Source organism: Pituophis catenifer, unplaced genomic scaffold (genome assembly GCF_029215685.1).
Source record: "Pituophis catenifer annectens isolate HBS135680 unplaced genomic scaffold, rPitCat1.0.hap2 SCAF_15, whole genome shotgun sequence".
Classification (NCBI taxonomy): Eukaryota; Metazoa; Chordata; class Lepidosauria; order Squamata; family Colubridae; genus Pituophis; species Pituophis catenifer.
Window position 1 is genome coordinate 13,202,396 of NW_027256895.1, and position 13,561 is coordinate 13,215,956.

Here is a 13,561-nt window from a genome sequence, read left to right on the forward strand (position 1 = left end):
TACCCTACCCTACCCTACCCTACCCTACCCTACCCTACCCTACCCTACCCTATCCTATCCTATCCTATCCTATCCTATCCTATCCTATCCTACTTCTGTTCTGTTCTGTGCTGTGCTGTGCTGTGCTGTGCTATGCTGTGCTATGCTATGCTATGCTATGCTATGCTATGCTACGCTACGCTACGCTACTCTACTCTACTCTACTCTGTTCTGTCCTGTCCTGTCCTGTCCTACTTCTGTTCTATGCTATGCTATGCTATGCTATGCTATGCTATGCTATGCTATGCTATGCTATGCTATGCTATGCTATGCTATGCTATGCTATGCTACGCTACGCTACGCTACGCTATGCTACTCTACTCTACTCTACTCTATTCTACCCCGTCCTGTCCTATCCTATCCTATCCTACTTCTGTTCTGTTCTATGCTATGCTATGCTACGCTATGTTACGCTACGCTACGCTACGCTACTCTACTCTATTCTACCCTGTCCTATCGTATCCTGTCCTGTCCTGTCCTGTCCTGTCCTGTCCTGTCCTGTCCTGCCCTATCCTATCCTATCCTATCCTATCCTATCCTATCCTATCCTATCCTATCCTATCCTTTCCTATCCTATCCTATCCTATCCTACTTCTGTTCTATGCTATGCTATGCTAGTCTACGCTACTCTACTCTACTTTACTCTACTCTACTCTACCCTGTCCTATCCTATCCTATCCTATCCTATCCTATCCTATCCTATCCTATCCTATCCTATCCTATCCTACTTCTGTTCTATGCTATGCTATGCTATGCTATGCTATGCTATGCTATGCTATGCTATGCTATGCTATGCTATGCTATGCTATGCCATGCTATGCTAGTCAACACTAGTCTACGCTACTCTACTCTACTCTACTTTACTCTACTATACTCTTCTCTACCCTGTCCTATCCTATCCTATCCTATCCTATCCTATCCTACCCTGTACTACTATCCTATCCTATCCTATCCTATCCTATCCTATCCTATCCTATCCTATCCTATCCTATCCTATCCTATCCTATCCTATCCTATCCTACTTCTGTTCTGTTCTATGCTATGCTATGCTATGCTATGCTATGCTATGCTATGCTATGCTATGCTAGTCTACACTAGTCTACGCTACTCTACTCTACTTTACTATACTCTTCTCTACCCTGTCCTATCCTATCCTATCCTATCCTATCCTATCCTATCCTATCCTATCCTATCCTATCCAATTTTCTATCCCATCCTATCCTACTATTCCATTCCATTCCATTCCATTCCATTCATATGGCAGTCAAGACCCATCTGATGGTAGGCTTGGGATCATAACCGTTCTTCTTACCACGCAAGACTGCTGTGCAACGAACTTGCTCTTCCCTGTTCAGCACTTGGCCAAAATGCAACCAGCAGGAGGCCAGGGTGGTGTGGTCCACAGCAGAGGCCAGGTGGAGGTCCAGGCGAGAAGTGGCCCCATGCAAGTATTGCATGAAGAAAGGGTCCACCCGGACCACATATTGGGAAGTGAAGTTGTAGCGGGGCCGAACGCCATGGGCCAGAGGCGTGCAGTGGGTCTCGAAGTCGTAGAAGGCGTAGGTGCAAAAGGTGAGAAGCTCGGGGTCTCCCAGAAGTTGGACGGCCTCGGCCGACAAGATTGCCCCAGAGATGTGCAACTCAAAGAGGTTCTCCCCGTGTTGCAATTTCAGAAGTTTGCTAGGGACTCCTTCGTCGTCAACATCACTGTCGGGGGGCCGTAGTCTGATGACTCTTGTTCCATATGCCATGTCCTTCAACTTCTCTGGGAGAAGAGACACAGAAAACCTTAGAACTCCCCACAAACATTCACCTATATTTAACGGATCTTTTTAAGAAGGAATTCTCAAGAAAACCCAACTCATGTCTGGTGGAAGTCATTAGGTATTGGCATCAGATCCAATGGAGCAGAAGGTGTTGTGACGCCGATCCCCGAGGCCGAATTATCGGAGGGAGAAGGCTCCGAACATGAAGGAGAGGAGTTGGCCAGGCCTCCCTCTCCAGGACCCTCCTCTCTGGCAATGCCTCAGGTGTCTCCTGAAGGAGAAGAGATTGGCCAGGAGCCAGGTATCTCCTCGCAGTCGGACAGTGACGGAGATAAGTCTTGGCTGGATCCACGCCAGCATCGGAGAGACAGACGCACGCAGCAGAAAAGGAGGCGTGCCAGAGATTAAGCTGAGTCACTGGACCACACCCCACAGGGAATAAAAGGGGGTGAGATGGCCATTCAGACTCTGTGACGGACAAAACTAACTACTAGCGAGTCACATTGTATCTTTGAAACAACGTTATCTGCCTTGGATTTAATATGGACTGGACTTGACAATTCTTGAACTGTGTGTATCTTGTTTGGGTTTATCTGTCGGAGGAACAACCCCTCCCTCTATGAGTAAAGTTCTTGGCAAGCAGCTACTGGGCTGCTGCCAATCCTTTTATTGAAAGAATTTGTTGTCTGCCAGTTTTATTTAACCCCTGGCTATCTGTTTGTGTGCGTGTGTGAGACGGAGACAGAACAGAAGGCCACCTACTGACAGATATGTTATTCTGATCATGTGGGGGTTGACAAGGAAGGGAGCTTCCACATTCACAAAACATCAAGACACACAAAGCATGCACCCTTTTTTAATGTGAGAGGGCAAGAAGGTTGACTAAACCAAGGGAGATGTCTACAGACAAGCTAGTACTTCTGGATCATCACATTGACTAGGGCAGGCGTCGGCATCCTCAAACACTCAAAGAGCCTGAACAGGTTCTTTGGACTTGTTTCCCACAGAAAAGAAAACACCGGGAGCCACAAAATCAGTTTGACATCTAAAATGAAGATAACACTGCATATATCGTTTTTTACCTTTATGCTGTGTATAAAAAATCCTATAGTGTGTTGCATTTATGAAATCAATGAACTGCTCCAGAGAAAACACATTTTTATTTCTGCATGCAACAAAAAAAACATTTTGAACTACAAAAAAACAAAAAAACAAGATGCGGGGTGGAAGGTTACTTTCAAATAAAATACTCAATGTCTATCTGAGTCCTCCTCGTATTTATGAAATAAAAAGCCAAACTTAAATTATCCACCTGCAGCAAACCAAAAATTCTGTCTGCTTCTATGTGCCGTCATCCTTTTATCGCGTGTACTGGAGGGTTAATGGGATTTTTGCTCCTGAACCTTTGGGTCATTTTATCCACCTTGGAAGGATGGGTAGGCTGAGTCAACCTTGAGCCTGGTGAGATTTGAACTGCCAAATTGCAGGCAGCCAGCAGTCAACAGAAGTGACCTGCAGTACTGCATTCTAACCACTGCGCCACTGTGCTTGGATGCTTGGATTTCAATCTCAAAGCCGAGGTTGTATACCTCAACATTTACACCTTTCCTTCTTGAGATGCAGAACAATACTTTCAATTTGGAGAGATTCTCAGCCATCCAGGTCATGATTGTCCCAAAGATGCTTTTTCAGCAGGCAACTGGACATGTTTTTCAGTTGCCTCCTGGAAAAAAAGCACCTTTGGGACAACCTGTTGTGGTCCACCAGCAGCCTGCGGAGTTGGCAGCGGAGTCCAACAGTAAGGAGGCTGGGGAGGACAATGGGCCAGTCCTGGAGTCTGGGGAAGGCCCGGATGAGGGCTCTGCGTCAGAGGCAGAGATGGGGCCAGGGCCATCTGGAAGCAATGAACGGATTCCGGAGCCTCCAGAGTCGGACAGCAGAGAGGCAGAGGAACAGGAGGAGCCTGTTCCTAGTGCACGCATGTGCAGAGCTGCCAGAAGGCAAGAACAGCTAAAGCAAAAAGGACAACTCAGGAGTAAGGCCACGAGATGATTGGCCCCTCCCATAAGGCTTAAAAGAGCAGCAAAGGCTCTTGGGCTCTTTGTAGTAAAGCAACGTTGCTAAATCTGTTTCCAGTCGGCGTCTCTTGTTTCTGAACTTCGTGGGGCTTTGCCAAGAAAGGCCTGTCAGCACTCCAAACTACATTCGTTCCAGTGCTGACATAAGGAGGAGAAGAGGGGGCAGCTGGCAAGAGGACGCTTGAATTTTCACCTACTTATTTTCCCTGAAGATAATATCCCCTAGGAGATGGGATGGGAGGGGGGGACATCCTGGGAGCTGAAGTAGTAGATATGGGGAGAGTGATTTGGAAGATGGCCAATGAGACGCAGAGAATTGGGGAACAGAAAGGGAAGGTTTGGGGTCAGGAAGTCAGTGTTGGCTACGATGGAGTCGGGGACAGATTGTCGTGCTTAATAAATGAAAGATTTCATCAAAGACTATTTGTTTGGAAATGCAATTTATATGAGACGACACCGAAACCTGACAAGGCCTTTGGCAGGGTGCCAAAGAAGATAAAGGTTTGTGATAAGACCGAAGGACTTTTTCTGAAGGACTTGTTTTGGAATTAATTTGGACTAAGCTGGTAATGCAGTAATTCCCAGCTGTTATAATAAAATATGTTTGTTTAAAACTAATTGTCTCTTTTAATGACTAAGTGAGCTATACAATTTGGGATGAACATCCTTGGAATAGAGTGGGAGTAGGAATAGATTTCCAGAGGAGGAAAAATAGCAGACTACAGGAACCATTTGCAGCACTCAGGTGACCCTGAAGACACAGATAAACCTCCAAGTGCTTCAACGACCCTCTAAAAAGGATGCAAATGACCAGCTGTCTGCAAGGAGTATAAATCCTTCCATTCCCCACTATCCTGTCAGAGCTGAAGATGCTTCTTGGATGAGAAACGAAACGTCTTCAAAAGAAAAAAACGAGAAAGTCCAGTTGCCTCCTGAAAAAGCACCTTTGGGACAATGTTTTCAGTCCTTCTTGATCTGTGGAATACCGAAAAATGAGCAGTGGAAGAGAATGTACATACCTTCCAGCTGATGAATACGGGCATTGCGCAGATCCAGAAGTTGGTCCATCTGCTTCTGCTGGTCCTCATGTTCCTGTTTCTCCTGTCTGGACTGCGTCAGCACCTTCTCCAGCTCCACCTCCAACCAAAAGAGCAGTCAAGAGTCTCAACTACAACTCATACCAACGTCTTCATCATTCCACCCCTATTTGCCTCGTAGACTAGTCAATGGTCTCTATTAATTCACCAGCTGGTGTCCTCTGACAATTATTATCCTTCCAACTGGTCTGGTCATTGGCCAGGGAAGATACCAGATGCGGAGAGGATCTTCTAGGTCATGAGAGTTGGTGATATCATGGACCTTAGCAAATCCTTCGGCATCCTAAGTGTTAGTCAATAAGTCCTATGTATAGTAGTGGCCAAAACTGTGGAAACCTTTTGGGGAAAGTGTATTTTCTAAAACTAGCTAATAACACCATTATTATTTTTTGGAGTAGTACCATACAATTCTATATCAATGGAAAGATAATTTAATCAAGAATGTAATGCAATGACTTTTAGGAAGGATTTGCTATTAGAATAGCAGTTACGGTATAAAGAAGAAAAGTGAAACATGTAGAAAAAATGAGATATACAAAAATGATCACCATAGAAAAAACGAGATATACAAAAACGATCACCATGTCAATTGATACTTAGTTGGGTCACCTTTAGGATGAATGATGGCCTTACGACGTCTTCCCATGGAGCGAACCAAATCTTTTAGTTCTGTAGCTGTTCTAATGTGAAACCAAGATTGAATGATGGCTTCTATTAACTGGGTTTTATTGCTGGGTCGCTTCTGACTAACAAGTTTCTTTAGTCGGCTCCATAGATTTTTAATTTGGGTTAAGGTCTGGGCTATTCCCAGGCCATTTCAGCAGTGGAATATGATTATCTTCAAACTCCCACCCAAAAAAGTGGTGTTATTTAACTATCAAACCATCAACACTTTTCCCAAAAGGTCTCCACAATTTTGGCCACTACTATATACTGCTGTATATACCAATTGTTGTGCCTCTTCTTGAGATGCAAATTTGCAAAATTGGATTCTATCCAAGCTTAACCTTGGATGGAACATTGTTCATCTAACTAGGAACTTGTAAATATACCCTTAGAGATGTCAGGGCATTGATTAATCCCATGTTTGGCTCTGGGACAAATCACCCTGGTTAATTAGAGGATGGATCGTGGCTCCTCCTTGTTGCAATATTCTGAAAAGAAACGCGAAGAAAAGTTCTCTAATAAAACTCATTTGTTTGTTATAAAGAAAATAAAACACCTCACTAACTAAGAAAAGTAATTGCTACATTTTTGAAAAGTAATTTGGGCCGGCTGCTTTCCAGCAGTCGACACTCCCGTGGCATGAGAACAAAGGAAAAAGTGTGTGAAGCAAGTGAAGGAATGCGGACATGCGTAGTAAAATACTGATAAGGAACTTGGCAAACTACAGTAAGTCTATTAGTCCAAAAATAATGAAGCTCAGCTGGGAAATAAAAAAAAACGCTCTGACAAGAATGACTTTGTTGCTCATGTCATAGTTTATTTTGTATGTATTGCTAATCCTCAAGGTCCCCCATTTTAGGTGTTGGATAGATTTTGGTTGCACCTGATAATCCCGATTGATGCGATGCTGCAAAATGACCATGTTGCGTGTCTTCTCCAGTTCAAACACTGTCTCGGCATGGGCAGCCTCGGCCTCGTGAAGTTGTCGCTTTAGGCTGTCCTGGATGAAGATTTCAAACTTTTCCTGATCTCTTTCTGGAACTTCTGCTGACAGGCTCTGGGAGGGGGGGAGGGAGGGAAGAAGAGAGGGAGGGAGGGAGGGAGGGAGGAGGAAAGGAGGGAGGGAGGAAGAGAGGGAGGAAAGAAGGAAGGGAGGAGGGAGGGAGGGAGGGCAGGAAGGAAGGGGGAAGAAAGGGAGGGAAGGAAGGAAGGAGGGAGGAAGGAAGAGAGGGATGGAGGGAGGGAAGGAAGGAAGGGGGAAGAAAGGGAGGAAAGGAAGGAGGGAGGGAGGGAGGAAGAGAGGGATGGAGGAGGAAAAGAAGGAAGGGGAAGGAAGGAGGGAGGAAGAGGGAGGGAAGGAAGGAAGGAAGGGGGAAGAAATGGAGGAAAGGAAGGAAGGAGGGAGGAAGGGAGAGAGGGAGAGAGGGAGGAAGGTGGAAGAAAGGGAGGCGGGAGGGAGGAAGGAAGGGGAAAGGAAGGAAGGAGGAAGAAATGGAGGAAAGGAAGGAAGCGAGGGAGGAAAGGAGAGAGGGAGGGAGGAAATGAAGGAGGGAGGGAGAGAAGAAGAGAGGGAGGGAGGAGGAAAGGAGGGAGGGAGGAAGAGAGGGAGGAAAGAAGGAAGGAAGGAAGAAGAGAGGGAGGAAAGGAAAGAAGGAAGGAGCAGGGGAGGAAGGGAGAGGAAGGAAGCAAGGAAGGGGGAAGAAAAGGAGAGAGGGAGGGAGGAAAGGAAGGAAGGAGTGAGGGAGGGAGAAAGAGGAAGGGAGGAAAGAAAGAAGAGGGAGGAAGGGAAGGGAAGGAAGGCAGGGGGAAGGAAAGACGGAAGAGGCAGAAACCGAAAGAAAACAAAATATGGATTTTCAAATGCTTGGAACTGTCAAAACAACTCAATGTGACACTCTACCACTCGGGAAACACAATCACTTATTCACTACCCCTCTATTATCTTGATATTGTCTGCTTTCCTATTCTGCATTGAAATGTTTTTGCAAGGTTGCAAGCACGTTCGCTTCTTGCTTGTTCAGACGCGAGCACCTTCAAAGAACCCTTTTCCGATTGAATTAAGACAAACTGACTTCAAAACCACTAATCCCTTTGCTCAAACTTTGTTACCTTTGCTGCCTGACCTGGATTCATAACAACCTACCTGAGTTGGGTGGGATTGAGGTGGTTCCTTCAGCGCCTGGGTTTCCAAGATGGCCACCCTCTCCTGAAAAGAGTCGACTTCCTGCTTCAGCGCATCATTCTGAGCTTGTCGAACAAAGCAAAGGAATTAGGCTATTTTAAAAGCGTTTAAAAATCCAGTCAAAAGCGTTGATTCGATTTGGCCAAATCAACAAACTCTTCATTGAGGATGCTGCGTTTTCATTACTCTTGTGTTTTATCCATTAGGTTTTTATTTGTTGTGAGTCACCTTGAGCGTTGTATAGAAAAAGGTTGTGCGTGGGTATGTTTGTGCATCAGGCCTGGAAGCCATCTTTTACGTTTGGGCCTTCAGACCTGCTACATCTTCTTCTGTGGGAAAACGGGAGGGGGGATTGCATAGAATGTGGATGATATGTAGTCAAAATAACATTCCTTTCTCAGAGAGTCAAGGACGCATTGCCGTGGCACCTAGAGTCGGATGACTGGGAAAGTGTCTCCAGTTTGGACAGTGGATGATTGGACCATGTGATGGACATGAGGATGCTGGGCAGGGATTTGAACTTTCACTTGGATGGAGAAAACCTGGAAACTTTCAGATTCGGGTTTTCCCAGATGTGCCAATATGTCAGCTTCAATAAAAAGGAACTTTGAGACGACTCAAGCCTCAGAGTCTTCTTTTGTTGGGGATGTTACAATGTGTTAGGATATGGTTTGAGCCTAATAAGTTGTCCAGGCAATATATGTGTTCTGTGACTTTAATATGAATATGTATTGTGTGACTTTAAAGTTTTACTGCTGATTCATTGTAATGCTGAGTCATGCTGTAATTAGATAATCACTGGTTGTGAACATATTTAAGGAAGGTACTGTAACTATTCAGTTGATGATAAGCTACCATTGTGTGAGGAGTTGTTATCCATTGTGCTATCATCGGTTGGATGGATCTGCTACCATCGTATATGCATATACATGTGTGTGCATCTGTGTTGGACTTCGAAGAAGCAGATGGAAAGAGTATTGATAGTCTTCAACTCTGGTGTTGGGGAAGACTTTTGAGAATAGGATGAATAGTCGAGAAAACAGCCAAATTGAACAAATCAACTCAATTTCTCACTTGAGGAACTAATGACCAGACTCAATCTACTGGTGTTTCCCTGAAAATAAGACCAGTTCTTATATTAATTTCTGCTCCAGAAGACGCATTAGGGCTTATTTTCAGGTGATGTCTTATTTGGGGGGAAAATACAGTACTTAATGCGTCCGTCTGGCTGACGATCTTAACTGGGGCTTATTTTGGGGGTAGGTCTTATATTACGAGCAGCTTGAAAAAAATCGTGCTAGGGCTTATTTTCGGGAAAACGCGGTATGGTCAACCCTGAAGTTGGCTGAACGGTGGCCGTTTTCTTTTTTTGTAGTTTTCTAGGGAGGTTTCTCTTCGGGGCTGACACAGCCTGGAGCAAGAGGACACTGCATCATAAATATATGTCAGTTGCCAAGCATTTGAATTCTGATCACATGATCACGAGGATGAGGCAACGGTCATAAGTATGAAAAACGGTCATAAGTCATTTTTTTCAATGCCCTTGTAACTTCGGTCACTAAATGAACGGTTATATGACAATGTTTCTCAACTTTGTCTACTCTAGAAATCTCTTCACTTTTCCAATATTGTGCAAATGCAATTTGAGCTGTTGTTAATACGTGAATGATTAAATATATATTTCCTTCGTTATAAGTTTCAGGTAAGATTCCTACTGAAGAGAAGGTGATTAGGAAAATATTAGAATGTGCAGAAATGAATAGATTAACACTAGCAATTAAAGAGAAAGAACAAACTGATTATTATATGATATGGCAAGCATTTTATCAATGGTTAGAGGGAAAAAAAGGAAATTGGAAGTAAAGGAAGAAGACAATAAGAACAGAAAATATATTAAGATAGAGATAAGAATAAAATGGCAATTGATAATATGAGTATGATGAGAATGTTTAATGTTATTATTGTATTTTTATTAGAAGATACATTATGAAGGAAATGAAGAGATATAATTGTTCAATGTATATAATTTGTGGAAGGATATTGTACAGAAATATTTGTACCCAGACGACACATTGCTTAAGGAGAGATGAAATGTTTATATTTTTTTTAAAATGGAAAATAAATACAAAACTTATTAAAAATAAAAACTTTGCCTACTCTAAAGATGTGTGAACTTCAACTCCCAGAATTCCCCTGCCAGCCATAACTGGCTAGGGAATTCTGGGAGTTGAAGTCCACACATCTTAAAGGTTGAGAAACAATATCATCTGGGAAAGCTGAATGATCCCAATCCTTACTGTGATTTGAACCATGATTGCCCATAATCAGTGTCTAGAATTTTCCTGTTGAAACAAAGTAGGTATGTTTAGATTCCTTTAATGCCCTGCATTTTGCCCAACGATTCTGCAAGCTCCTAATGTCAATTGATCCCTTACCTTTTTCTTTTTTTAGTTGTTCCTCTAGAATCTCCTTCTCGGCCAAGGCTGAGTTGAGTTGATCTTCCAAAGAAGAAGCATTGTCCTTCTGGGGCACCTGGTCCAGATTTTGTGGTGGAGCATTGATGCAACTGTTGGCATAAGGATGATAGAAAATCAAAGAAAAGTAAGATAGAATAAGAGAATAACACAGTTGGAAGGGAACTTGGAGGTCTTGGCCTGCCTTTTTAAGGTATCCCCAAGCTCTTAGAGAAGAGCTGAATATGAACGTGTGACATATTTCATGTTGCAAAAGATCCACTTAATTACTGTTAAAATGAATAGAGTAGAGCAGGGTAAATAGAATGGGAATAGAGTAACTGACGTTAGAGATCAATGATAGAGAGGAAACTGACTACTATAGCGTGTGGGATATGTGGTATGAGTGGTTAGAGAAAAGAAAATCGAAGTGAAGTGTAAGAGAGCTAAAGGTTAATTAGATGATTAATTAAATGGGTATATTGAAATGAGTCGTACTACAGGCAGTAGGAATAAAATGGAGTATGATAATAATAAGAACTCCTACGGGTAGTATTTTTTAAGTTAAGATAATTAGGCAATACCATGTAAATAATAAGTAAATATTATGTATATGTATATGTATGTGTTTATTAACACCATGACATCGGAAAGGTGGAATTGTATTATAATTTTCTAACAATAAAAACTTAAAAAAAAAAAGAATGGGCATAGAGTAATATATCATAGGAATAGAAGAGAGGACAACAGAATAGGAACAGTGTAGTGGAGTGGAGTGGAGTAGAGTACAGTAGGGTAGAGTAGAGTAGGAATAGAGTAAAATATAATAGGAGTAAAGCAGAGCAGAGCAGAATAGGAATAGAGTAGAGTAGAGTAGAGTAGAGTAGAGTAGAGTAGAGTAGAGTAGAGTAGAGTAGAGTAGAGTAGAGTAGAGTAGGATGTAGAGCAGGGGTAAAATGCTCCCGGTTCGGACCGGATCACCCGATCCGGTAGCAATGGTGGCGGGTGGTTCGGAGAACCAGTAGCAAAAATCCCTGCCCCACCCCATGCCCAGCCGAGCCACGCAATCATCAGAGGCTTTTTAAAAGAAAATTTAAAAGCATTTTTTCTACAACCTCTTCGGCTGAAAAAAATGCTTTTAAAAGTAAAAAAAAAAAAAGCCTCTGATGATCACGCGGCTCAGCTGGGATCGTCAGAGGCTTTAAAAAGCATTTTTTCTACAACGTCTTTGGCCGAAGAGGTTGTTTAAAAAATGCTTCTGATGATCAGGCAACTCATCTGACGATCCCAGCTAAGCCGCACGATCATCAGAAGAGGTTGTAGATAAAATGGTTTTAAAAGTAAAAAAGAAAAAAAAGAAAAAAGTTGGCCACGCCCACCCAGTCACATTCTTCCCCACCAAGCCACGCCCACAGAACCGGTAGTAACAAATTTTACATTTCACCATTGATGTAGAGTATAGTAGAATGTAGAGTAGAGTAGAGTAGAGTAGAGTAGAGTAGAGTAGAGTAGAGTAGAGTACGGTAGGGTGTCGAGCGTCAAGAAGCACTCGACACCATGCAAAAGACCACTGATCCATGGACGTTCGTCCTACCTGCTAGGAGGAGGGATGAGATGGGCTGCACGGGTGTTGGTGATGGGGACAGGCTGGCGATTAAGCGTTATAATGCACGGGCGTTTATAGGGGCTCGCGGGGGTGTAACACACGCACGGAGACAAGCAGCGTAGATGGATCAAGACGGAATGGATGACGGCATCGCTGTGCGCGCGTGAAGAGAGGCGGGAAGTTGAAAACCTCCGCGCAGCTGCCTGTCATTAGAGAAACCCCTATAAAATGACTCTGTGTGGGGCGTGGGGTAGTCACGTTTTTGATTTGCATTGCAGTCCGACTTCCGTACGAGCTGTTTGTCACAATAAACCAAGTTGCATTGAACCCCTAAGTGCGTTGCTTGTGATTTTGTGAGCACAGACTGGGGGAAGCCGAGATAGGGTAGAATAGAATAGGAATAGAGTAAAATATAAAAGGAATAGAGTAGAACAGAGCAGAGCAGAGCAGGAATAGGATAGGGTAGAATGGAATGGAATGGAACGGAACGGAACGGAACGGAACGGAACGGAACAGAACAGAACAGAACAGAACAGAACAGAACAGAACAGAACAGAATAGAATAGAATAACAGAATTGGAAGGGACCTTGGAAGTCTTCTAGTCCAACCCCCTGCTCAAGCAGGAAACCCTATACCAGACAAATGGTTGTCCAAACTCTTCTTAAAAACATCCAGTGGTGGAGCATTCTCAACTTCTGGAGGCAAGTTGCACCACTGATTGTGTGATACCTGTCCAACAGTCGGTCATAATCTGTCTTCAATGAATCTCGCTCTGCTTCCAGGTCTTGAATTCTCTCCTGGAACTGAAAAGGTAATAGATGGAATTCTGTTCTGTCCCTATCCCACACACGCACCCCCACAGATGGCCTGAAGTTAATAAGCCACATGACAAAATCTTTGAAGATAAAGCTGGCAGCAACCCAGTGGCTAGCTGCCAATTCAGACTTTACTCACACAAAACAAAGATTAGACTGCAAGCATTCCGATAAAGCAGGCAGTTTCAACAATACAAGGATTAGTCCAAATGCAGTCCGACAAGGCAGGCAGAAGTCCAGTAACGCAGAGATCATGGATTATTTCTAGTTTTTGCTCGTCACAAACTGAACCGGCCACCACACCCGCATTTATACCCTGTGGGGTGTGGTCCAGTGACTCAGCTAATCTCTAGCATGCCTTCCCCTCTGCTGCGCACGCTTCTCCCTGCGCCGCTGCCGAGGATCCAGCCAGCACTTATCTACTTCATCGCTGTCCACCTGTGGCTGCGGGGACGTGCTTGGCTCTGGGCCTATCTCTTGGCCTTCGGTGTCCTCCAGAGGCATTGCCAGAGAGGAGGGTCCTGGAGAGGGAGGCCTTGCCAACCCCTCTCCCTCACTCTCAGAGTCTGCATCTGTCCATAGCCCAGGCTCAGGCAACGGAGCCACAACAGAATTCTAAGTCAGCCTGGGACTTCAGACCAGATAGGAAGAGGCCAATTAAAAGTACAAAGAGGCCAATTAAAATTAACCTCTGGTCCCAGAGACTGGCCCAGATTGGATCCTAAAAGCAAAGTATCCATCGGAAACTGGCTGGCTGGGGGAATTCTGGGAGTAGACGTACATGCATCTTAATGTTACCAAGTTTAAAAAATACTGGGTTGGAACATCAAAAGCAGGGGTGAAATGCTACTGGTTCAG

The 13,561-nt window shown here is 43.9% G+C and overlaps 1 protein-coding gene across 1 annotated transcript in view; it reads right to left on the minus strand.

Moving 5' to 3' along the window:
* RPGRIP1 (RPGR interacting protein 1) overlaps window positions 1-13,561 on the minus strand; it is a 62,466-nt gene that overhangs the window by 30,365 nt on the left and 18,540 nt on the right. The window contains exons 9-14 of the mRNA XM_070954100.1: window positions 12,618-12,691; window positions 10,264-10,394; window positions 7,790-7,893; window positions 6,530-6,703; window positions 4,903-5,020; window positions 1,352-1,804 (exon numbers count right to left, since the gene is read on the minus strand). Coding sequence (XP_070810201.1) covers window positions 1,352-1,804; window positions 4,903-5,020; window positions 6,530-6,703; window positions 7,790-7,893; window positions 10,264-10,394; window positions 12,618-12,691 — 1,054 coding nt within the window. The remainder of the gene's footprint in view (window positions 1-1,351; window positions 1,805-4,902; window positions 5,021-6,529; window positions 6,704-7,789; window positions 7,894-10,263; window positions 10,395-12,617; window positions 12,692-13,561) is intronic.